At 39.0% G+C, this 25,769-nt stretch overlaps 1 protein-coding gene across 4 annotated transcripts in view; it reads right to left on the reverse strand.

Annotated features, from left to right (window-relative positions):
- Positions 1-25,769, reverse strand: part of LOC139951585 (SRSF protein kinase 3-like) — a 68,739-nt gene continuing 42,970 nt past the window's right edge. For all 4 annotated transcript variants that reach the window (XM_071950548.1, XM_071950556.1, XM_071950565.1 and 1 more), the window contains 14 exons: positions 22,394-22,502; positions 20,153-20,240; positions 19,831-19,918; positions 18,999-19,105; positions 18,027-18,189; positions 16,825-16,977; positions 16,112-16,402; positions 15,228-15,572; positions 12,589-12,870; positions 11,292-11,368; positions 10,026-10,133; positions 9,415-9,484; positions 7,340-7,432; positions 1-5,995 (listed from right to left, as the gene is read on the reverse strand). In XM_071950548.1, the coding sequence (XP_071806649.1) occupies positions 5,808-5,995; positions 7,340-7,432; positions 9,415-9,484; positions 10,026-10,133; positions 11,292-11,368; positions 12,589-12,870; positions 15,228-15,572; positions 16,112-16,402; positions 16,825-16,977; positions 18,027-18,189; positions 18,999-19,105; positions 19,831-19,918; positions 20,153-20,240; positions 22,394-22,502 (2,162 nt within the window). In that variant the 3' untranslated portion in view covers positions 1-5,807. The remainder of the gene's footprint in view (positions 5,996-7,339; positions 7,433-9,414; positions 9,485-10,025; positions 10,134-11,291; positions 11,369-12,588; positions 12,871-15,227; positions 15,573-16,111; positions 16,403-16,824; positions 16,978-18,026; positions 18,190-18,998; positions 19,106-19,830; positions 19,919-20,152; positions 20,241-22,393; positions 22,503-25,769) is intronic.

A 25,769-nucleotide genomic window follows, 5' to 3' on the forward strand; every position in this document is an offset into this window, starting at 1 on the left:
AATGATTATAACTACTATGGTGACGTTATGGTTTATTTGCATTTAAATTCTCAACATCAACATTGTTCATATTATTTAAGTTTTCATATACAGAACAGAACTGACCGCCAAAGAGGGCGCTCTTTATAATACGTCATTCAAGTACTGTCATCTATAATATTATCATCATTTTCTGCATATTATTACAAAAAATGTAGTTCACATTCATTACATTGTAATTTATTTGTTGCATATCCAAATTACTGAGAAAAAATCTCAAACCAGCTGACTAAAAAAATACCATATCATTAAGAGATATTTTACGGGGGGGGGGGCGTATTTAAGACTCATCTAACTCCAATTGGGGTATACTTCTACCCCAATCGAATGCCATCCTCTCCCATTGCGAATTTCAAAGGAGGTACTCATTCAGGGTACCCTTGGGTGACATAACTTTAGTCCAAAGTTCCTTTTGACGACAAAGGATTCCAAAGAAAAATACAAATTGTTTTCATAACATGTTGATAACTTGTTGGAAAATATTGCCTATTAAGAACAAAAACAGATTTTTAAAGGGCAAAATCCAAGAATAAGATGCTGATGATGCTAATAACATACAGTAATATATTTACCCCTCTGTAAATGCATCCCCTATCAACCATTTAAACTCCTTACCCTGTAATCCACACAAACCTAAGTGCTGAAATGCAGAATCCGATGCTCATCTGAGCCATGATATTTCTCAGGACGCTTATATTTACCCCTGTGAATGCACCCCTATAAAAACCATCTCAACTCCTTAGGAGTATGCAGCACCAGCAGCTGATTGGTAGCACAGGTTGCTTACAATTCATATCAATCATCTCTACACTCGCACGTACCCATTTACTCCTAGGTGGTGAGAAGCAATTTTAGTTAAGTGTCAGAACCAGGATTCAAACCCACACTCCGGTGACACTGCAACAAGGGCAAAATTCAGTAGAGCTGCTTAAGCAGACAATTTTGCTTACAAATTTGGTGCTTTCGCAGGATACCAGTCACACATTGTACATGCGACATTGTATTTTGGCTAAGTTTCCCTTTTCTGGTGAGCATAATTGTGTTGTTTTTGACTTCTTCTTTTTTGGTGCTTAAGCATCTCTCTAAAATCAGTCTCAGGTGCACAATATCATGGCTCAGATGAGCATCAAATCCTGCACTTTTGCACTTAGGTTTGTGTGCTTTACAGGATACAATAGGCAAATATTCCCACTTCTGAGAAAACAAATGAAAAAGCTAAATTGCAGTGATCATTGCAAAAGGTCATTGCAATGAGGTCAAACCTTTCAATTGATGCACTGAATTTTTGTGAGAAAACGCTATGAGCCAGCCCCTTTAAGGTAATTCGTTCATGTGATGCAAATTAATAATTAGCCTTCAGTCAAGGCACTTGCGAAAACCATAATGTATACATCACACATGGAACCACTACCGCCAACATGAAAAAAGACGAGGTCGCGATGGTGTAGAGTGCCTCGACTTGAGACTAGCTCATAGTCAGAGATGTAAACTATTTAGTGTTTATCTGTGTATGACATAGGCTAGCAATAAATAAGCCGTACACAAAATTGTTGTTTGTAGTCACAATTGCTTCTTATTTCAGGAATACAACTTTGTCAGTTTTCAAAAAAGCATCAGAAAAAGAAAGAAAAAATCTTAATAGATCGGACAGGACTGCCCATGTCTTCTCTACTTAAACTCTTACCCCTGATCTCAATTTCATACAGCTATATAAGGAGCTGTTTAAGGAGCTGTTCAAGCAAAAACACATAGCCTAGAAAAAAAACACTTCAAAGCATCTTGGGAAACTATGTGCAATTAAAAAGCAAAGCTGCCAAGATGAACGCTATTACATAGTTTTTATAGAGCTGTTAAAACACAACAAAATAGTTAAGCAAAAACACAGCATTGCATCTTGAGAATCTTTGTGCATTTAAAAAAACACAGTAAAGTGGCCAAGATAGATGACATTCTGCTTGATAACATGTAACTGTGCCATGTTTTATAGATGTGTTCCACATTGCTTCAAAATCAGCGCGCCATGATGGTTGGGCCGGTGTTGTTTTAGGCTCGGCATTTCACACATAGTCCTGTGGACGCTGGACATCCACTTGGGCTATTGTGCATACACATACCATTTTTGACTGGTTTCCTGTATAATTTTTGCTCAGGTGAAAACTTTTGAGCACTATTTTCTTCTTAAGAAGATAAACAAAATTGTGCCCTGAACAGTTTTCATACAACTGATTTAGCAGCAAGTGGTGCTAAGCAAAACTGAGCAGGATACCAGTCACATATTGCAGAAGTGGAATGATATTTTGGCTGGTAACCTTATTCTTGTAAGCATAATTTTATAGAAAATTATTCTCTGTGAACTGGATATTTGCCCGTAAATTATTTTGCCTTTACTTTGCCTCATAGAAGTCAATAAATTTACAAAAAGTTTGATGTTAGCAGAGTCTTTCTCAAAAGATAAATGACAACACAGCACCCAAGTAAAAATGTAAGTGTAACTACCTCCATGGTGTAAGAGAGACAGCCACATGGACAAAAATACTGTGGGGTGAAAAGCAGTGAGCAGACATAAGAAGCGGAAAGTCTGTTACCTTGTCATAAACCTATGGGACTCCGCTACGGTCCAAACCTAATTTTTACATTAATACTACCTTAGTATCTTCATAGCGCTGCATAATGGTAGCAAGCATAATTTGGCAGCTTGCTACACTGGTCCCATGTCTCAAAAGCCTCATAGTGTGACAATGTGCATGTTACCAGATTGTGTGTTCACAATGAATTTACTTTGTTACATCATTCATTTTCATAAAAGTAAAGCACCGGAAGGTTTGCATGCCTTTTAGTGTACTTATGGTTGATTAGCAGAGCTATGGGAACCGAGCAAAGCAGTAAGTACAAAGACTGCCCTTAAGCAGCTCTATGATATTGGGTCTAGGTCATTTTGATTGTTTAGAAGTTTGAAACAGCTACATCCATGTCAACTCATTTAACAATAAAAACACTTTACTGATTGATTTCTCACAAATCTGCACACCGTATGACTCAGATTACAGATGCAAGATTTGAATTTGAATACCAACTAAATATTGTTACTTTTAAATGACAGAGAAACGTAGTATAAATATATCTCGGAAATATCTGATGAATTATATTTTTATTTGACTGTGGGTTTTATTGTCACTACAGACATTGGGTCTTTTTTCTAACAATAGTTATAAACACACAACTTAACAATACTTCTAACTATCAAATATCAAAAATTGAGAAAAAATGTACAGTATTTTTGATGTACAACACCAGTGTGGAATATCGTTGAAATTTACAGGACAGCAAACACTAAAACTTTTGCTGTTAATAAATATACCTATATACATTACAAGGAGAATTGCATGTAGAAGGAAAAAATAACCAACAGCCTGAAGCGTTTTCGTCTGATTCAGATTTCTAAAATTATTGCTTCACTATAAGGATTACGTACAAATTATTGAAATGTTGAAGACAATTTTCATACAGATTACGAAAAAATTACCTAAGACTTGGTCTTTGATTTCGGTTTGTCCGCTAATTTGACGTGTGATAATAAGCACTGGGCCGAATTTCATGGCTGTGCATACAATCAGCAAAGAATCAGCGCTAAGAGAAGCGGGGAATTCCATTCTTAAATCAAGCGTGTTTTACAGGTTGTCAGGGATTTTCTGACAAACATGGCAAATTAAAGACACTGGACACCTTTGGTAATTGTCAAAGACCAGTCTTCTCACTTGGTGTATCTCAACATATGCATAAACTAACAACTCTGTGGAAATTTGAGCTCAATTGGTCGTCAAAGTTGCGAGATAATAATGAAAGAAAAAAACACCCTTGTCACACAAAGTTGTGTGCTTTCAGATGCTTGACTTCACGACCTCAATTTCTAATTCTGAGGTCTCGAAAGCAAATTCGTGGAAGATTACTTCTTTCTCGAAAACTATGTCACTTCAGAGGGAGCCGTTTCTCACAATGCTTTATACCCCCAACCTTTCCCCATTACTCATTACTAAGTAAGGTTTTATGCTAATAATTATTTTGAGTAATAACCAATAGTGTCCACTGCCTTTAACACTTAATATAAATAAAGTTATTTATGCAATTAAGTCTGACAACATTATTCCAGCACTTGGTAAACAAAAAAACTATGAAACTTTGTAATGAATACATTCATAGTGTTCAGGTGGACAACTGGGCCCATGCAATTTCAATTGTGATTTAACATTTTGCCTAAAGATGAGCAGAGTACCTTGTTTGAAGCGTCAAGACCACACCAGCTGTTTTAAGAGCCAACACTCCTACTAAAAGAGACTTACACATGCTTGTACCCGCAACCAAAAATAAGCAGATAAAGCGGTTGCAAACAGTACATTATGACATGGTTTTTTTTATTGCAACCATTTTTATGGTAAGCACCTTGATTTGTGCTTAGCTAACCTTCGTTCTTTAGTACATCTATGAACAGGGGCCAATTTCATAGAGCTGCTTAAGCAAAAAATTTGCTTAAGCACGAAAATAGCTTGCTTATTTTACACATGTTACTGTCCAAAATTTCCTGCCATATACATTGCTTATGACTAGTATTAAGCTGTTGTTTACTTAGCATTACAGTTGAGTTGAGTCTTGGCCGGTTATCTGATTTTACTAAGCAATGAATTTTTTGCTTAAGCAAAAATTTTTGCTTAAGCAGCTCTATGAAATTGGGCCCTGGTCCCTGATCGTAGGGTTAGGGGCTTAAGCCATGTTCAAAATACATGTACCGTCTACGGCTTGGCTGTCACATGTACATTGCAAAAAGCATAGAAGGCCCATAGCAACAGCCACAGCTGTCAATTCTGGCTACAGCAAAATAGTGCCTGCTGCCTAAAAGGAAAATGTGTGTATAAGACTCATCATAGTTGAAAGGATTTAAGCCCTTTTCACTCTACTCTATCCCCCAGGGTTGCCCCCCACAAAAATTATGGTCGGTCTTTTATGCCCTGGACTCCATATCATAAACATAATTTACTGTAATCACAACATCACGGTTCGTAATTATAAATATATTACCGGTTTAAAAGCATCAAAATTCTCATGACACGTTGAGAAAATGTCATTCAAAAGTGTATTTTCCCTGCAAAATGTAGCTCTATTTGCGCCTAAAACAAACTTATAGACACAAATTTGGGCTACTCCTCCTGTAAGCATAGAATTGGTCGATGATTTAAAATTTAAACAAATGTATGTAACCAGCCATTTACACTCATCCTATAGTACTTTTATTTTAAGTTAAATAAATGAGGGCCAAATTCCATGAAGCTGCCAAGCACCGAAGATTGCAGAAATGTGTTACATGTACCAGTCAAAACACCCATGTGGTTTGAGAATGTCTCCCTGCTCGTTTCTGCTTAGCCAAAATAAAAAATTGCTAAACATTATTTTCTACAGCTTTATGAAATAATCCCCATTTCATAAAGCTGCTTCAGCAGAAAATATTGCTTAAAAATTTCTGCTAAGTATGAAAGGGGCCGAATACCAGTCACAGACAATACATGCGACATGGTATTTTGGCTGGTAACCTTATTTTGGTAAGCATAATTTTGTTGTGCTTAGCTTCTCTTTAGTGATTTTCCAGCTACATGGAATGGGGCCCAGTTTGCAATTTTTAAGAAGGAAGAACATTAAGACCTTTCGTCTCATTCTGTACACACACCGGCCCAAGTTGCGATATCGCTACGCGCATCGTTGCACGTCGTCATGACCCGTCGTCACGACTGCTTCAACCACGGATGTTTGAGGCACATGGCAGCCGTGGCCCGCTTACTGGGATCAAACTCTAGCATGGGCTCCAAGAAGGACGCAAAGTCTTGGGCCTCTTGGTGAGACCAGTCGTACTTCTCAGTCAGGACGTAGAAGAGACTCCATGGCTTCAGTTTGGTGATGTGACGAAGCTCGCCTAAAATCAAGACAAGTGGAAGGACAATTAGGACAAATTTTCTTATTTCAGATTCATTCCTATTTCAGCCTGTTTTATCTGCATCAACACTTAATCATTTTTAAAAAAGGAATTAATCAATGTTAATTTTGCAATTAATGTTAATTTTGCTATGAAATAAATTCATATTCAAGAAAACTCTATCTGAAAACCCATCAAAAATGCAACAGCTGATTTCAGTTGTTACAACCAAAATTAAAGACAATGTGTTTACATGCTGAGAAATGTGTATGGTTTTTCACTATAGTCTCCCGACTCAGACAAAAGATTAAGCCCAAATTTTATTTACAGGTTTGTCATTTCATGTATATTGTTGATCACACAAACCATGAACACTGTCAACGACTAATTTGTCAGCTCTACCAACCCTGTATAATACCTTTAAAGGGTCAATGTACTTTTTGTAGAACAACAAAACACAATGTCTACAGATTTACACTAAACTTACAGTTTGAAGATAATGATAGTAGAAAGCTTCCCTGAAAATATTACTTGCTGAGCAGCTGTAGTTTTTGGAAAATGACTTAAAGGAACACGTTGCCTTGGATCGGTCGAGTTGGTCTTTGAAAAGCGTTTTGTGACCGTTTATTATAAAATGCATATGGTTAGAAAGATGATGTAAAAGTAGAATACAATGATCTACACAAATATGCCTCGAAATTGCGTGGTTTTCTTTTTACCTCGTCCAATAACACGGTCGGCCATTTATGGGAGTCAAAATTTTGACCCCCATAAATGGCCGACCGTGATAGTTCGCGACGTAAAAAGAAAACCGTGCAATTTTGAGAGATACTTGTGTGGATCATTATATTCTACTTTTAAAACATCTTTCTAACCATATACATTTCATAACAAACGGTTTCAAACGCTTTTTATAGACCAACTCGTCCGATCCAAGGCAACGTGTTCCTTTAAACAGTGTCATGAACATAAATTTCGTCTCAGTGATCATGAGACGAAAATTATTTTAGCATGTAAAAACGTTTTTTCATGACATTGTTTTACTCATTTCTCAAAAACTACAGCACCTCAGCAACTAATATTTTAAGGTAGATTTTCTACTATCATTATCTTCAAACGGTGTAAGTATAATGTTAATCTGTGGACACTGTGTTTTGTCTTACAAAAAGTACACACATCCTTTAAACTAAAGATTTGAAACATCTAGGCCAGGAAAATGGCAACTGTAACTTTACACCATGCAATGGAACCTGATCCGACTATAATTTCAACAAGTTTGCCGATCTCAGAACTGCAATGGTAATCAATGGTGATAATTCCCCTGAGGAAAAATGAGCATCTCACCTTTCCTGTTGAAGAATTCCCTGGAGAACTTCCCACCTAGGGCAATGTGTTTGGGTATAGTTCCCAGGAGCTCACTCACATGGGCTATGTGGTCTATAGGGCAGGATAGTACAAAGAAAATAATTGTTAAAACCTCTTCCATATTGCCACAAAACAGCAAAGCTTCAAAATAACATACATCACTTAAATTCATTCATCGCTTAATTCTTAAAATTGTATTTAAATTGTATTGTTGTAAGTAACTATTTTAGGTAAGATTTGAAGCTTTGTATTGTTGCTATTATTTATTCATCCCTTCATTCATTCATTCATTCATTCATTCATTCATTCATTAGTCAATGGTTTATTATGGTTTATTATCCAAAGTTACAAATCACAGCATTAGCCGAATGGCAAGTAAATTTACAACAATAGTGTTTAAATTTAAGTAAGCAATCATAAGGGAAGAATAACAATGAGCTTAAAACAAAACAAAAACTTAGAAAGTTTCACAAGAAAATAATCTTTCAGTAGGCATATAAAAAAAAGAACAAAACACAAATTCAGAAAGAACAAGTCAATACAACGGGCACAATAAGCCAATGGCACATGTCTGAAACTAAAAGAGTTAACCAAATAACTGTAACTCAAAATCCTTTCACCCCGATGTATTCAAGACACTGGACACTATTGGTAATTGTCAAAGAACAGTCTTCTCACTTGCTGTATCTCAACATATGCATAACATAACAAACCTGTGAAAATTTGAGCTCAAACAGTCATCAAAGTTGCGAGATAATAATGAAAGAAAAATAACCCTTGTCACACGAAGTTGTGTGCGTATAGACAGTTGATTTCGAGACCTCAAGTTCTAAATCTGAGGTCTCGAAATCAAATTCGTGGAAAATCACTTCTTTCTTGAAAACTATGGCACTTCAGAGGGAGCTGTTTCTCACAGTGTTTTATACCATCAACCTCTCCCCATCACTCGTCACCAAGAAAGGTTTTATGCTAATAATTATTTTGAGTAACTACCAATAGTGTCCACTGCCTTTAAGTGATAAATAAACACACAGTGTCACATGAGACAACCAGTTAACAATCTGTTCTTGACAAAATGGGGGTGTTTCTGAGAAGAATCAGAGGTGATATACCAAGTCAAAATACAGTGCAAGTTAGAGCTCTAGTCAATGTATAACACACCATGATTTGTAAACAAACATGGGTGCACCTACACTACTTCAAATTGCAGGGCAAATTAGCAATCTAGACATGACAATAATAATAGCCATGATGATGCCACCATCTCGTGTTCTGCTCCATTTTCTAGTCCTTTTGCAACCTAAGTCCCATAGAGGTTGAGGGAGTACCTAAGCAATAAGGGTTAAATGGCTTGCTTAAAAGGGCACAAGTGTTAAGACCAGGACTCGAACCCACACTCTGGTGATCAACAAAAAAACACCACAGCTCGAGTTCCAAGTTGTTAAGTGCACGGCACTCAAGCCGTTTCTGCATCATGGTAGCTCTGCTATAATTTCATAGAAATAGAGCCCAGAGAACGCTAAGTGCGATGGATTTGCCATACAAGCGTGTCACATGGTGCCATAACACGACACACGGTGAGTTGAGTTCAACGTTCTTCGGGTTCTATTTCTATATACAATATATAGTTCTTTGCACACTTTCTAAGAACAGCATATTTAGCCAGTAAAGGCCAAGTCATACTGCAGCGATAACGAAAACGATAACAAAGCACAGAGACCGCATTCTATTGGTTGAATCAGCGTGTGCGTATTGTGCGTGGAGCAATTCAACCAATAGAATGTGTTCTCTTTGAGTCGCGATCGTTATCGATTTGGTTATCGCTGCAGTGCGACTCGGCCTTAAAGGCCCAATCACACAGGCCCCGATAACGAGAACGACAATGATAACGATAAAAATGCACGCCCTCGATTGGTTGAATGAGCGTGGGCGTATTCTGCGTGGAGCAATTCAACCAATCGCGAGCGTGCATTTGTATCGTTCTCGTTTTCGTTCTCGTTATCGGGGCCTGTCTGCTGCCACCTAGTGTCCCAAAAGTCTTCCTATTGACTTACCTTCATCCCTACTGTAGGTTTCACCAGAGTGTGGTTCAAACAGGTAGTCACCACATGCCAACTCAAATGCCTGATGGACAATGACAGAAATGTTCAATCAAAAAAAGGTTATGGTATCCTTATTATATATCCTTGTTACTCTAAGGACCTTTCGCTAAATCTGGTGATAAACTGCCACTCCTTGATTGAGTTTACCTTTATGATACATCTGTTCAAACCTCTATGCATAAACTTTTTACAAATCTGCCCAACAATATGCATGTAACCTACCACACAACTTCCAACAAAACCTCCCACACAATATTCCCCACATAACCTCCCCCCCAAAATAACAACCTCCCAAAATAACCTTCGCACCACACTTCCTCCCCCCAATATTTGTGCATAACCTCCCCACACAACCTCACCGCGCACCCTCCCTGCACAACCTCCCCACCCCAATAATCCTTCCATGCTCAACCTCAAGGTCTTCTTAACCCACATAACCCTTCATCGTTCAAAATGTTCACGTATTTCCTCACCAAACTACCAATAGAGACTTCCACTCCAATACTTTCACTGTGCCGAAACTCTAAACTTACTGGGAACAGAATCTATAGTTAGTGGCTTACCATGCAAGCAGTGCTCCATATATCACTAGGCGTATCATAACTAGCTCCAATGATTACTTCTAGAGCTCGATATTGCCTCGTTTGAATGTCCTCAGTAAAATGATGGTTCTGTTAACATCAAGAAATAACATCACATTAAGTAGGATTTAAAACTTTGCATGGTGGAAATACCATAAAGAAAGGTTTGCGGTAACACCATGTAATGACTATCTCTAAATGAGTTCAGGTTTCAGGTTTATTTCCATACCATTTGTACATGTACAATGTAAGGGAAAACTAATTGGCGCGGTTCTGTAAAGAACCATTGGTTTCAACTTGACGCTTTGATCAATATGCTCTGGAGAAAGCACATCAAACTAAGGACAAGTCATAACTTGTTATTAACAATCCTTCTCATTGCCACATTTTCTTCAGGAGTTCAACAAACATGTGCACCCATTCAGATGCATGGAATTTGACGGCGGCTCAACTGTGCAAATGTGTTCAAACTTAGTGGAAAATACTGAGTGGTCTGACAGTAGGATGAAGGGTTGACCTTGTATCATTTAGACTCATTCACCACATGATATCATACTGTAGGCTGCCGTAGTTTTAAAAAAATGGGTTCCTTCCTTTTGCTCTCTGCTGACTATGGTCAGGCAGAGGGAAATATAGTCTAAAAATTGCAAACAGATCTCTTGCAAGGAAACTTGTTTATAAAGGGAAGGTACACGTTTGGTAATTACTTAAAACAAGTATTAACTTAAAAACTGACTTGGTAACGAGCATTGGAGAGCTGTTGGTAGTATAAACTTTTGTGGGAAAACGACTCCCTCTGGAGTAATGTAGTTTTTGAGCAAGAGGTAATTTCTTACTAAAATAAAAAAAGACTTCTAGCTAGAAGTCTTTTATTTCTATCTGAAAGCACACAAATTCGTCCAACAAGGGTGGTTTTTCTTTCATCATTTTCTCGCAACTTCGATGACCGATTAAGCCCAAATTTTCACAGGCTTGTTATTTTATGCACATGATGGGATACACCAAGTGAGAAGACTGGTCTTTGACAATTACCAAACGTGTACCTTCCCTTTAACAAGAGGCTTGTATCTCAGATGTGTTCTCAGAAGTACAACAAAATTATGCTTCCCATTATAAGGTATACAATATCTAAATACCAAACATCATCTTTATCATTTTGTGACTGATATCTTGCTAAGCTTTAAGCAGTATATTCCGAAGCACTCCTTGGGCCCAGGTATTACAATTGTCGGTGGTCTTTGCACTTACCGTCCAACAAGCATTTCCCAAATCAGCAAGCTTCACTCTTAGTTCACCACCGTTAATACCTAATATATCTTGAGCACCTGTGGAAAGAAACAATTTAATGAAACCATGAGTTGCTGAATAGTCAACGCCTATTTAAAATAATAACAACAATATTTAATTTTATAAAGTACATTACATCAACAAATAATCTCAATGCACTTAAAAGATTTATTACAAATACTGGTAATCAATTAAAACAAACATAGATTAAAATACATTAACAACCTCTTAAAAACATTGGTACAACAATAGTTATCGACGATAAAATACACGATAAAAGTCAATAAGATTCAGTTAAATTAGAGAATTCACGAACCACAAAACAAAACAATATTACCAAAAAACTTGACGAAAAAAATGTATCTTCAGAGCGTGCTTATAGGACAAAAAAAAGAAGCTGCATTTGGAATATAATGAGGCAGTCTATTCCATATGTTGGGTGCACGCCTGCCATAGTGATTTCGATTAAAACAAGGTTCAACAAAGCGCGTTTTCAGAGGAGGAGCGAGTGACACTAGAACTTTAACACTCTTTGTTACTGAGTTGGTTTGCATTGGTAGGTGTTTGTCATTTCCGCTCTTTCCAATAAACTTTTAGAGGATTGCATACCAGGAACCCCATTTTATTTTACCACCTTCAAAAGATCTGATCTTTCTCTTTCCAATAACAGTACACTTGGGCAAAACTACAACTTTTTTACAAAATATGTCAGTCTTCAATGCTTTTTGTGTGAAAGCTTCGTCGACTAAAGTTGCTTATGGTAAGAAGGAGGAGGTATGAGTGCAGTCAACTCATTTCACCTGTAAGAAGGAAATGGTTAAAGCAATCAAGACCTTTGCCATACAGAGAGGATCTTTAAAAAAAAACTATCCTCGCTGTCTTCCCGAAATCATTTTTTTGACACATCTTGTTGACACATTTGTGAACCAGTGCTTCTGGTCCTCTTTATGTTCAACAGCAACCCCCGTCAATCTGACAAAAATATGACCATAATAGACGATGTGACCTATGTTTACATTCAAACCGCCCTCTGTTGACAAAACACTATATATGTCATGTTTCGCTGGGCACTGAGTTGCGCAGTCATAGCGAATCATGTTATGGTTTTCGTGTGACGTCAGAGGTCACATCGTCTATACCCAGAGCATAACACATGTAAAAACACCTTAACGTTTTAATGTCAGTCTCATGCTAACAATGTTGCAGTGTCACCGCCATAATTTATCAACAAATAGTTTTGCAAAAAACCTTCTCTTACCTTTTGTTTCATTGTTGACCTCATTAGCCCCCTCCAGATTAACGCCTTGTGTTAACCCTGTTGAGTCCCCCTCACATCCTTCTCTCTCCTCTCCTCCTCCACCTTGCTCCACCTCCGCCTCCGCTTCTCCATCCACCGTCTCCTTCTGTACTACACTCTGCCTCATCTTCTCCTCCTCCAGGCTGGTCAGCTCCACCTCTTTCTCTTTCCCCGTAGAATCCTCCACAAGTTTGTTCTCCTCCTGTGCTGACTTCTCTGGACTTCTGTCCTTCACGAGATCATCTGATAAATCAAGACCAATTCATGAAAACTTGTTGGAATCCCAGTAGTTTTAAGTTTTAAGATTTATTTTTAACCAGCCTTATTCTAGCTAGCTAGCGCTCTCCCAACTGAGCCATCTAGCTTCAATGTTGGTGGTCTCTCTATTTTGTCAATATCTAATATCTTTGTTTATGATACAACCTAGGAAGTGGCATCAGAGGAATAACCTTAAGGGGTATGACTATTCATTTCAAATATCAAGTACAAAACCATGAGGGAAACTGGGTACCGTATTTTCCTGCGGATAAGACGCTCGGCAGACAAGGCGCAGGACGCTAAAATGACGAAAAAAAATTCAAACGCCAGCAGACAAGGCGCACCGCCGCACAAGGCGCACGTTTAACCGCACACAAAAGAACACCTGGCGCCACCCGGTGTCGGTGCATTGACACAAAGACGTAATTTGACACAAAGACGTAACGCTGTATATTGTTAATAACATAAAGTTCGGCCCAATCAGCGGGCAGAAACCATGGTCCATGCACTGTCTGGAGTTAATTTTATTTGCAACGTGAACACAATGCTTCCCTGGACATCCGACGTCCCACAACGAGGATCCTTGCTGATACAGATACATTGCAACGACAGACGAACGTAGCGTGTGTTTGTAGTAATGTATCGTACGGCCGGGATGTCGCTGCATGCACATTAGTATGCAATGTACACTGTGCATTGCGCTGCTCAATCTCGAGATTGCACAACAGATGTTGGAGACACGTGGGCGCCGTATTGAGCGATGTTCGCCGACGGGTTGCGCTACACCCTCGCATTTGCGCTGCCTGGAAATGCGCCAAAATTCCCACGTGACTGTGCATGCCCAGCTAGACAGCCTGACGTATATATACGCAGTCAAATTCCATTGCGGACTTGAGAGCAGTGACTATTAGGGCATCAATGTCACTGCACGTTCAGTGTATCCAATGGGAATCACTGGATCTAGCGGCGGGGACCCGTCTTTATCCTTGCGGATAAAGACAGGGGCCCAGTCTAGCCCAGGCACGTCGAGTCTTGTCTCAATGCGTTTATTGCTGGTTCGCGTATCGTTCCAAAACGCCCTCTAGCGTTCAATTTTTCTTTTATTTATTGTCACACGCACAGTAACAACGACTATAGGCGTGATATTTGCTTTTGTGTTGCGTGTTATAGCCCTCGGAACGGTTGCGTTTTGGGGCTAATTGTCTGTGTCATTTTGAGAGATTTTCGAGTCTGAACTTGGACATCGTTGATTTTACAGGCAAGTTTCATGCAAGGGCAACCATGATTTTAACAACCGTTCCTACCCGAAGTTTTGAAGCAATAAAATAATTCAATAAAATAAATTCTTCCCTAATCTTTGTAGGCTAGTGTTGTATTATTTTATTTGGCATTACAAGCAAATACAAATCATATCCTAGTAATATAATCCTATGTTCTCATAATACTTTTTAAAGCAAACGTCTAAAAAGAGGCAATAAATATTCAGCCTAAAGCACACTTCAGAGATCGTTGTTCTCTACAATAAAAACCCTCAAAGTTTACCACACAATAGCGGTTGGGTGAATGATGTGTAAATGAAGTTATTGACTGTCAATCGTTTTCGGAACGAATACACGGCCACACAGAAAAACGACGTCTGTTCCGAAAGCTAGACGCATTGCGGCATTAATGGAATGAAAGCACTGTCATGGGGAATAAACACGTTGCAGCATTGTTGGAATAATTGGACCGTCTGGGGGATTGCGGCATTGTTCGAACGAAAATACGGTCTCAGTGTCTGAATAGCCTTGTTCGACCGCATTATTGAGTAAGGATTCTTCACACAAAGATCGTTGATTTGAACTGGACATGAAGGTATTTTTTATTTCACGCAGTGATCATAAAAAAAAATCAATCGTCAGCAGACAAGGCGCATCGATGTTTTTGGGGTCAAAAAGTCAGATAAGACGCGTCTTATCCGCAGGAAAATACGATACCTTTCAAAATTTTTTTTTAGGTTAAACGAAGAAAATACCTGCACTTATAAGATGATAGAAAATATTCTCTCTTTTTTTTTAAAAAGTAATACTTAATTAAGACCAGTAACAGTTTACAAGTTTTTTGTTTTCATTGTTATTTGTTATGAGAGATTGCCACATATCACAAGGCCGGACAGCCACTTTAAGGTGAGGGTTAAACTGAACCGATTTGGGTTATCGACCAAAATCAACAACTATCCTAAAACAGGGTTACCACCTTCAAAGTCCTTAATAGTTTAGGTATTGGTATTATCCCTAGGAGACTGGCATGTACAGCACTACCTTTCGAATTGCGACCAAATAAAATCGTATTATCTCCCTCACCTTTGTCTTCAGCGTCTTCTCCATTCATCTTTTCATGTTTCGTACTCCCATTCTGTAAGCTCAGGCTCTTCTTCTCCTGGACCTCTCCGTCGCTGTTCACTTTCTCCTCTCCGCACATGTCCCCACCCTGATTGGCGTACCCATTACACAGTTCATTGGAGTTCTCTGGAGGGGGGTGCAGCCAGGGTCCGTCTCCCATGGGGTCCACCTCTGGCAGGGGCTGCTGTTTTAATCTCTGGACGCACTCCTCTTGAGTTTCTGTCGTTGGGGACGGAGAGCTTTCCGAGTCCTTGATCAGGATTTTGGTCTCTTGTGTGTTGCCATTGGTTGTTGGTTCTGTGTTTTCTGCTTCGAACAAAAAGATCAATACAAAAATTAACTACAATAGAACATTGGAAGACCCAAGACTGGAATTTGAACATAATCACAATTTTTTTTTTCAAGCAAATGTTAAATGTTTTAAGAAACACATCTTACATGTTATTGTTTTAATTGAGTCGTAAAATCTCGTCTGGGGAAAGAATATAAACCCTTACCCTTAAAAAGAGGTAAGCAAGCCCCTTCCAAAGCCCCACTCGCATTCCCACTTGCATTCCCCCATCCCAACCTACTCAACTCCCTCCGAATATCCCCCCCCCCCCCACCACAGCATCCCTCCATCATCGCTTCCAAGCCTGCTCAAAAGCCTGCCCCCAAACTCCTCTATTTTATTAATAGATGTTAAATTTGCATCGGGGATAAAGAATATTCATTTGGGTTTTTACCCATATCCACCAATGTCTGTCAGCATTGTTGTGCGCAAAAAACCACAGGCATATTACTTGGGTGTCATTCGAACCCAGGATCTTTTAATACAGTTAATAAAGTTGTAATATCCAACCCACCTTCTTGGCTGTGTGTGGAGTCCACATCCCCAAGTCTCTCATTCTTCCCTTGCTCCTCCTGTACACCCTGCATGGCCGTCTCTGTCCCCACCATCACTGGGGCTGCCTCGCTGCCCGGTGTCGTAGCGTACTCGCTGCTCGGTGTGGTTGCAAACTCACTACCTGGTGTGGTGGCAGTCTCGCTGAGTGGCGTCTGGTTCCCGTTGGTGCTACCGCCGCTGCTGCTGCTGCTGCCCCCGATGTGCTGACCTTCTGTTTCCATGGAATTTGGTTGGTCTTTCTCTGGTGTGACTTTGATACACAATTTTGAAAGGAAACCATTTCTCAAGAAGCTCAAAAAAGTACATAAAAATAATGATGGTGGGCCAAGAAGACTTTTTCAAAATACCGAGGCTACATTGCAAGTGGTTGAGACCTGTTTCCAATCGATAATTTCCACCCCTAAATTTTATTGAACTGCTTAGCAAATTCCTGCCAAGAAGAGAACCAGTTATAAACAGTATGCATGACATGGTACTTTGGTTGCTTATCCAGTTTTGGTAAGCGAAATAGTGACTGGTATCCTGCTAATTTTTGTTAAAGCATATTAAAACTGGTTAAGCAATATTTTCTGCTTCAGCAGCTCTATGAAATTGGGCCCCGATTTACTCACAACACTTACTTCTAAGATTAACTTGGTTAATCCCATGGGATTCTAATCCTGATTATTGTACCTGATAATCTTGAATGCCTCTCCTTCTCTAGTTCCATCAGCTGTTGCTCTTGTTTTTCCAGCAGGGCAATCTGCTTCTTCTGTTTCAGCTTCAACCTCCTCTTCTTGTTTTTGGTCAGCTTTTCTGGTTTCTTCTCAATGGGAGCTGTGCTCACTGTAAGAAAAAACACCACAAAAAAATTAATAAATATATTTGAGGTTTCATACAGCCGTCGATTTCACAAAACTCTTCCTAACTTAAGACTAATCTTAGGACTTAGGACGAGTCCCAACCATGCACTGTAGCATGCAGACCTTAAGATTAATCCTAAGTTAGAACGAGTTACTCGTCCTAACTCGAGATAAGACGAGTCCTAACTCTTTGTGAAATCGACCCCTGGATTGTTAAGGATAAATAACATCATTGTTATAATTTTAGTCTGAAAGCTTACTGATTATGAAGTTTTTACTAGAGTTTTTTTTTCTGTAAACAATTTTCCTCACTGTCGAACAATGTTTGACAATTTCCCTTGCGGCTAAAGGTGCTATTTTAGGAGACAATGTTTTTTTCACTTGACATACCGATATTGTAACCATCCAAACTCTTGAACTAGGGTCGTGTGATTGACCCCATGTAAAGCCTGGGCCCAATTTCATAGAGCTGCTTAAGCACAAAACTCTGCTTAAGCAAAATAATCAATGCTTAGTAAAATGAGAATACTGGCCAAGACTCCACTCAATTGTTATGCTAAGTAAACAACAGCTAAATACCAGTCACAAGCAATGTATATGGCATGAAATTTTTGCCAGTAACATGTGTAAAAAAGGCGAGCTATTTTCATGCTTTACCAAATGTTTTGCTTAAGCAGCTCTATGAAATTGGCCCCTGATTAGTTTACTACAGAATCAATGGACTGGAATGTTGGGGCTCGATCTGGGACCTATTCCATGGCCCTGCTTACACAAGATTCAGCACTTATGTGTAGCAGCAGAATAATCAATGCTATATGTAAGCCTTATTTTACATCAGGGCAACCGAGGGTAAGAATTGTTATTCCTAAAAACAGTCTCGATTGTGGGATACAAACACAAGCCTATAGTGCTGCATGCAGGTTAGACTTGCCTCTTAGGCAGCCTAGCAGACCAACAACATGTACAGAACTATTTTACCTGAAAAATTTCATAAAAACTGCACATGAACAAAAGCTGTGAGGTCTAACCTACCTGATGACACTGGAGGTTTGGCGTTCCCCTGCACCCAATCCTTAGCCTCATGAGCGAGTTTCTTGATGTAGTCTTCATCCACACACATTAGGATGTTCTCCGGTTTAATATCAGTGTGGATGATGTTGCATTTGGTGTGAAGGTAATCTAGACCTTCTAGAGTCTGGTACAGATAGAGATATTAATATTAACATTAATAATAGTTTCTGGTAATGAAACAGAGAATGCCTCAAAAGCGAAATTAAACGCTGTAACTGGGAGCTTGGGAAAACTAGTAGACAAGGCTGCTTGCAGTCAACCATAGAGGTATAAAACCCTTACTCTTCCACGAAAACTAGTCTAGGTTCTTTTACGCTCAGCACCTATACTTGTAGTACACTTAACCACTATTGCTTTGTCTTTTACATCGGACGTAGGTCCTATGTGAATGCAAGAACCTGTGTCACCGTGGTCAAGTGGTTGGACTGCAGGACTTGCAATCACGAGGTTGTGGGTTCGAATCCCCCAGCTAACCGCTGATTTTACAATGACTAGAATAAATATTGTTGTCTAGTTAATTAATCACAATTTCTTGATTTGTGTAATTCATAATAATAGACGTTAAGCCAATGTTTGTGAGAGAGATTGCCTGTTGCCAGCTTGGTGTTTATATCCCTTTGTGGGAGTTTGCCGAGTTCCCTTGATGGGAAAGATCATTCAAACAAACAAACAAACAACCTAGTTACACTTGTTGCTAATAAAAGGGGTTTGCTCAGTTGTTTCTGGCAGCGGCTTCTTAGCCGCTGAATGTGCCACAGCACCTTGTAAAAACCTTAAAAGGTACATTAATTGGTCTCATCATTCAAAAAATTCAAAACATGTCTTAAAATGTTTCTGTTTGTTCAAGCACCTTCATGTGTACCTTATTGGTACATACATTTGCAATATAGAGTATATATTATACTCAGGTCCATTATTATATTATTTTCTTACCTGTATGATGATACTCCGCACCTGTGAGATGGGGAGACCCATGTACTTGGATTTGATAATCGGCTTGAGGAGGTTGTTACCGAGCACCTCAAACACCATGCATACATCTGGAGTTGGGAGACGGTCAAGGAAAAAATATAGCGATACAGCGACCACATCCAATGCTGCCACAAATCGAAACCCAAGTTTGAGTTCATCAACCATATTCAAAGCTCCGCTTACTGTGGAATTGTGTGCCTTTGTAAGCATAGAACTCTTTGATAAGCAGAGCCATGAAACTGGGCCTGCTCCTTTTACAGATGGGCTCATAGTTCTGATTTGAGTTGGTAGAAAATGTTTAACAGATGTCACAAGTTTCGATTAGCCGTGCGTTCATGAAAATTAACATATTTGCACAACATTACCCTTTGTTGCAAGTCATGACTGAGCAGTCTAGTTTGCTGGATCCAAGCTCTGATGTTGTCAGCAGCAGAGTTTTGGTTTGATTCCCAGTCTTGACACTTGTGCTCTTAAGCAAGGTAGTTTAACTATATTTGCTTCAAAACAAGTTGGGAATGTAGCATATTCTGCTCTACCAGCCAGGCTCCTAGTGGATGATACCCGAACCTACACTCCTACAGGCTGTGAAGGGGATAACCCTGTTTCAGACCCTGGAGTAGGTTGCAATGTTCCCTGGTGGCAGTTGGTTTGGGTGGATAGCCCAAATCAGTTTAGTGAAGCCCTCCTGTTGAAGTGGCCGTCTGTGGCCTGATTTTAGGTGATCTTAGGCGATCTCTCATAAAAAAATAAATTATTTAATTTTGTAAACGTGTTCAGCAAAAGAAAAGGATACGAGTGCCATTGACCCCTGACACCTTGAAGTCATCAAGGAGCTGAACCACACGCTCTCTATTTGGATCTGCTGTGTCACTCTCACGCACCTAATGAGGAGAAATGAACAACAGACAAATTAAACAAAATGCTTCAGAAGTTTAGCAAAAAGACAACTCTTCTGAATGGAAATCCTTCTTAAGAAATTCTTGATAAGAAAAAAGAACTGTTAACATGTAGTTCTTCTCAGAGCCACAATCACTCAAAAGAGACCTACATGTGTCTACATGTACATGGGATAATGATGGTTACCTCGCAAATTTCATATGGTTATTTATACTCACAGCTTTCAGTAGTTTGATTTCATCGATGGCTGTTTCTGTGTAGTGCTGCGCACTTTTAACCACCTTCAATGCTACATATTTACGACCCCTGAACGAACAAATACAGAGAAGTGTTAAAATTACAATTAAAAGGCTCAAGGAGAAAGTGTAATAAATTGTTACTGACCTTTCTGTCAGATTTATAAGTAAAAATAAAAATGTTCTTGTGATTCAAAAAGTGCAGAGTTACAGGTACGTGTAGACTAGAAAAGACATTGTACATATATAATAGATGTTAAATTTGCATCGGGGATAAAGAATATTAATTTTTACTTTCCCGAGTCCTGTGAAAAAATATCACAGGCATGTTACTCGGGTGGGATTCGAACCCACGACCCTTGCAATTCTAGAGCAGTGTCTTACCAAGTAGACTACCGAGGTTGCCCGGCAGCTAGAGGCAGTTCGAATCCTATGTTTTGGCAGCGGGTACCGCAACAATTGAATAGATGTTAAATTTGCATCGGGGATAAAGAATATTAATTTTTTTGTTTTTTACATTGTACATGTTTGGTCATTAAACAGCCTGTATTACAATATAAATGTAATATTCAGGGGGTTTTTAAAGATGGTTTTTTTTTTTTTTTTTTAAATGAAAATCGTTCTCTGCTTCTTGGACCTGAATAGTCAAACAAAAACAGCCAATGCTGTTAAGAGTTTCCTCAAGAAGGTCTACAGAGACCTCTCCAGTCTTCGAGCCACAAAACCCAGCGAGGAAAAGAGAGCAACTGAAACACCTACTTGATCATTACAAAAACCCATCCACACAACCCAAGAGATTTGTATTCCAAACCCAGACCAAGAGCTGATTTAATTTCTACTTCAATCTGTGTGCAGTTAACCATCGCCAGTTGATTGCCCAAGTAGTTTTCTTCCCTATTTTCTTTATTCTGTTTTTTTTTTTCCTTTTTGTTTCTTCTTTTTCTTTGAAGAGCAATGTGTAGGCTAAGGCTTTTCACCAAAAAAAACATTTTATGTTTAAAATTTGAATTTGACTGATCACTTTTTGTCTCTCTTTTCAAAGAAAAACTTAGCAGATTTTCAACTAAATTCACACAGGTTACTCCTGAGGTTGTTTTTCAAAAATGAGAAATATCTGAATTTACTTTTCCAAAGACTTATATTATGCAATGTCCACAAGCCCTGCAAAGAATCTCAATTTAATTTTGTTGTCAGACTTTCCCTTTAAACCTGACCAACTTCTTAAATCCTTCAGCTGGCGGCTTTGCCAGAGTTTTATCCAATAAGTAACACACATCCAAATGCACAGACGCAGTTTGACTAAAGACTGCGCACGTCAAACTTTACCAAAGTTCAGAAGGATTGGGCATTGAGTAATACCCAGGGGTGAGAAACATTGCTGACAAAACATATCTGAAACTGGGATCCAGATCTTTAGGAGGTACAATGAAATGATGGCATTTTCACCTTTTCACAAAAGCTGATGATAAAAGACACAGAATTCTCAGCACTATAAAAGTAGATCAAATGACTTCCTTATTTTGAAAAAAATACAGACTTTTTGTTAAAAGACCCTGGACACTAATGGTAATTGTAAAAGACCAGTCCTCTCACTTGGTATATCTCAACATATGCATAAAATTACAAACCTGCGAAAACTTGAGCTTGATTGGTCATCAGGGTTGCGAGATAATAATGAAAGAAAAAACGCCCTCGTCACACTAAGTTGTGTGCTTTCGGATGCTTGATTTCAAGACCTCAAATTCTAAACTTGAGGTCTCGACATCAAATTCGTGGAAAATTACTTCTTTCACGAAAACTACATTACTTCAGAGGGAGCCGTTTCTCACAATGTTTTTTACTATCAACCTCTCCCCATTACTCGTTACCAAGTAAGGTTTTATGATAATAATTATTTTAAGTAATTACCAATAGTGTCCACTGCCTTGAACAGGTAGACGTAAATTGTCTGTGAAGTAACACGGTCCGCCATTTTGTAGAACCAAATTTCCAAAATTGTGGAACGTGTTAGTTCCACAAAGTAAAAAGAAAACCACACAATGTCAAACATGTCAAAGGATATTTACATGTATGTGAATCATTTAATTCCACAAACATCTTTCCAACCATATTCATTTCATAGCATACATTTCTTATTGCCCAAAGTGCCCAATCCAAAGGCGAGGTGTCTCTTTAACTTCCACGGCTTAAATCCGTAGCCCTAAGTATCTTTCACACACTTACTTGAGATCCCAGGCAAGCCACACTGTAGAGAAGTGTCCCCAGCCCAGCTTACGAACGACATGATACCGATTGTTGAAAAGGTCACCAATCTTCACTAAGTGGTAGCCACCTAAAGAAGAAGAGAAAAAAAGAAGCTGAATGAGTAAAAGTCATGGAGTAACAGTCAACCAGCACAATGAGGGTACGAGTAATGCTAGACTGGCTCCCTGATTAAGACTGGTCTTTACTGGCCCAAAGATTTTATAGGAATTTTTTTTTTTTTTAAATAAACGTGCAGTGAGACATAGGCCTAAGCTTTCCAGCTCTGCATTATGATTAGTCCAAGGTGATGTAATTTGTCAGCGTGCACTTTCGATCGTCTGCATGAAGCACACATATTTGTGCATGTTTGTACATTGTGCATGTAATGTTGTTTTATTCACTGTGTGTACATCTATTGGTGAATTGACTGTGAATCTCCATGTGAAATGGATGTGAGGTCGAATGTATTTCTGGCATTATCCAGCCAGATGCTCAAGGTAGATATCTAGCATTATTCACGAGTCAGATGTTCAGGCTAATCAAACGCTTACAGTGGTTGTACAAGAGATTAACCTTTTCAGCCTGTTATGAGCATCATTAAAGAATCAAATTAATCCAGTTCTGTAAAGAATCAAATTAATCCAATTCTGTAACTTTCAATACCAGAGAAACTTTACACAAAGTTTTTTATGGATTCAAAACAGAGAAGAAGATGTCAGGTGATCAACTAATGACAAGTTTCAGCATGCCTGGTACAAGGGGTCAAAGAGTGCCTCATGTGTTTATCAAAAAATGTCTTTGTTACTTCATGTTCAAGGAGTGACTTTAGGATCAACATTTGTGGACTTTTCCTTTATATAAACAACCAAGCAGAGAGAGAGGCCCAGCTGACAAATTGTGAGATGGAGCGTTTGAGGACAAACAAACATGAACATACAAAATAAAATACCGAGGTATGACCTATTTTTATTGTGCTTCGGAACATGCTGTGAAGAATTTCTGCTTCGTGTGCACTATGTATTTTATGTCACCTCGGTTCACACAATTTCATTTCAGCTCATTTAGTTCCTTTTGACAGTATACATGTAGTCAGTCCTTGTTTATCCTAGCCTCGTGCAAGGCTGTACTGTTTGAGCTATGTATTGAGAGAGTGGCGAAAACTTGTTATTTGAATGCATTTTCTGTCAAAAAAAAAACGCATGTGAGCACACAGGGTGCCACACCAGACTGCAAATTAGGTTGTGCTTTATTTTTAACAGAAAATGTTGTCCAGCTACCACATGCCCAAAGAAAACCAGCCCCTTCATGTCGCAACTCTCTCCATACACAGCTCTGGGCTGTACACGAAACCAATACAAGCCAGGCAGGTACATATATCATGTGCACGAATTGCGTGGGACAGCGTCATAATAAGTACCCCTTGGATCGATGTCATTTTGCAACCTCAAACAACGAGGCTCAACTAGAACCTTGTGTTAATAAAATATAAATGCCAACTATATGTTTTTTTTTTTTAAATCCCATTGTTGGAGATATAGGAATCGGATATCAGAATATGCTTTCCTCATCGACATGGATTGTTTTATGATCACAGATTGTCATTGTGACGTTTTGATGTTTTGGGATGTGTTTGAGAAGTTACATGTACGTGTAGGTCAGTTTACACTATGTGTATCAAGCACTGCTTACTCATTATTTTATGATCACAGATTGTCATTGTGACGTTTTGGGACGTGTTTGAGAAGTTACATGTATGTGTAGGTCATTTTACACTATGTTTATCAACCACTGCTTACTCAGTACTTTTCCGAGTTCTGGATGGGATTACATGTAGAAGCCAGGACCTTTGCATTGCTAGATGTTGTACTACTAGACCAACGAGCTAGCCCAATCACTAATGGCTGTTCAAATTCTTATAACAGCAGTTACAGCATCAAAAAATAACCACTGTTTTTCTTTATACTATCCTGACTTAAATTAAAAAGTCTGAATTCAGATAAAAGTCTGAAACGTCTCATCCCTGATACTTTCACTCCTCCACAAACCTTCCAATTCCTTCAACCACAGCCTTTACCACTGCTATTTGATTTACACCCAACAACACAAACACAGCACATAATAAACACTGTGTACACAGGCAATTTCAAGATCAAGAGTGTATACAATTGGCATACACATTATACACTTAGGCTGTGTAGGTACAGCGCAAGATTGAATGTGCCTTTAACAGCATGTTTAATTCATGCGACACAAGAAGCACACACAGGAAGCCAGCGTTGCTGAAAGGAATACAGCAGAGCGTGCATTACGTTGTTACGCGTCATCAGAACGTAGAGAGAGTAAGAGAAGAAAGAAGAAGAAAAAAATCTCCCAACTGGATTCTAGCTCGCTGTGTGCAGAGTGTCTTCTCGCCTCATATCGTTTTCATGTACACTCAATGACCATGGAGACGGTGCAATTTAAAATTATGTTAAAGGTTTGACAGAACTACATGTAGAAAACCTTGACAGAGGATTGATGGAGATAAGGTATAAAGACAGCCTTGAATAACCCATGTTACCCATAGCAATTGCTTTTGTGCCCATTACAAAGTTCCAATCCTCTTGGAATTCAAGTGCCCACTTACCAGAGAGACATTGCTGTGCCCCTTCAAGAATGAAATTCAAGCTCTGTATAATATCATGTTCCCTTAAATCATTCATTAAATTGTATGTGAATGAAACTGGGTCCGAAATTTTGAGTAGTATTTAAGTAAAATTACTACATATACAATGTATGTAGTAAAGATTGTTTGAATAATTGTATATTTTGTGGCATGTCGTGGGCGAGCAGTCAAGTGTACTGGACTCAAACTCACCGTGGAGTTGTTCTAAAACCCCCTCGACCCCCGACCCCACGACGTACGTCCCGTGTTCGAAGAATGTCCAAATTCCAAATTCATAAAATGTCGCTTACGGCCGGGTAAGAATTAAGTCCCCGATTTAGAATTCACAGTGTATGATCCGCGACGCAACTTCCTTCCATGACTAGAATTGATTTCAAGTCTGAGAATGCATGCGGTTATTTATCTGCATCAGCCACACAGAATTAGGAGTATACTCTCCGCTTCCGCACGTCACGTGACGTGTACACCGATTGGGGACCCCACCCAAAACACGTGTGGGCCATTTGATCGGTTGGGTCTACAACCTCGAGCTCCGCGCATAGAGCAACTAGTAGTACACAGATAGAGCGATCGGCCAGAAATGGGTCTGCTGCCTGATCATCACGTAATGAGTTAGCTGTAATCGTACTCGGGCGGTAAACGCAGGTTCCCAGTTGGGATAATAATCTTATTCAGGCTCGGATCGGCCAA

Source organism: Asterias amurensis, chromosome 2, assembly GCF_032118995.1.
Source record: "Asterias amurensis chromosome 2, ASM3211899v1".
Classification (NCBI taxonomy): Eukaryota; Metazoa; Echinodermata; class Asteroidea; order Forcipulatida; family Asteriidae; genus Asterias; species Asterias amurensis.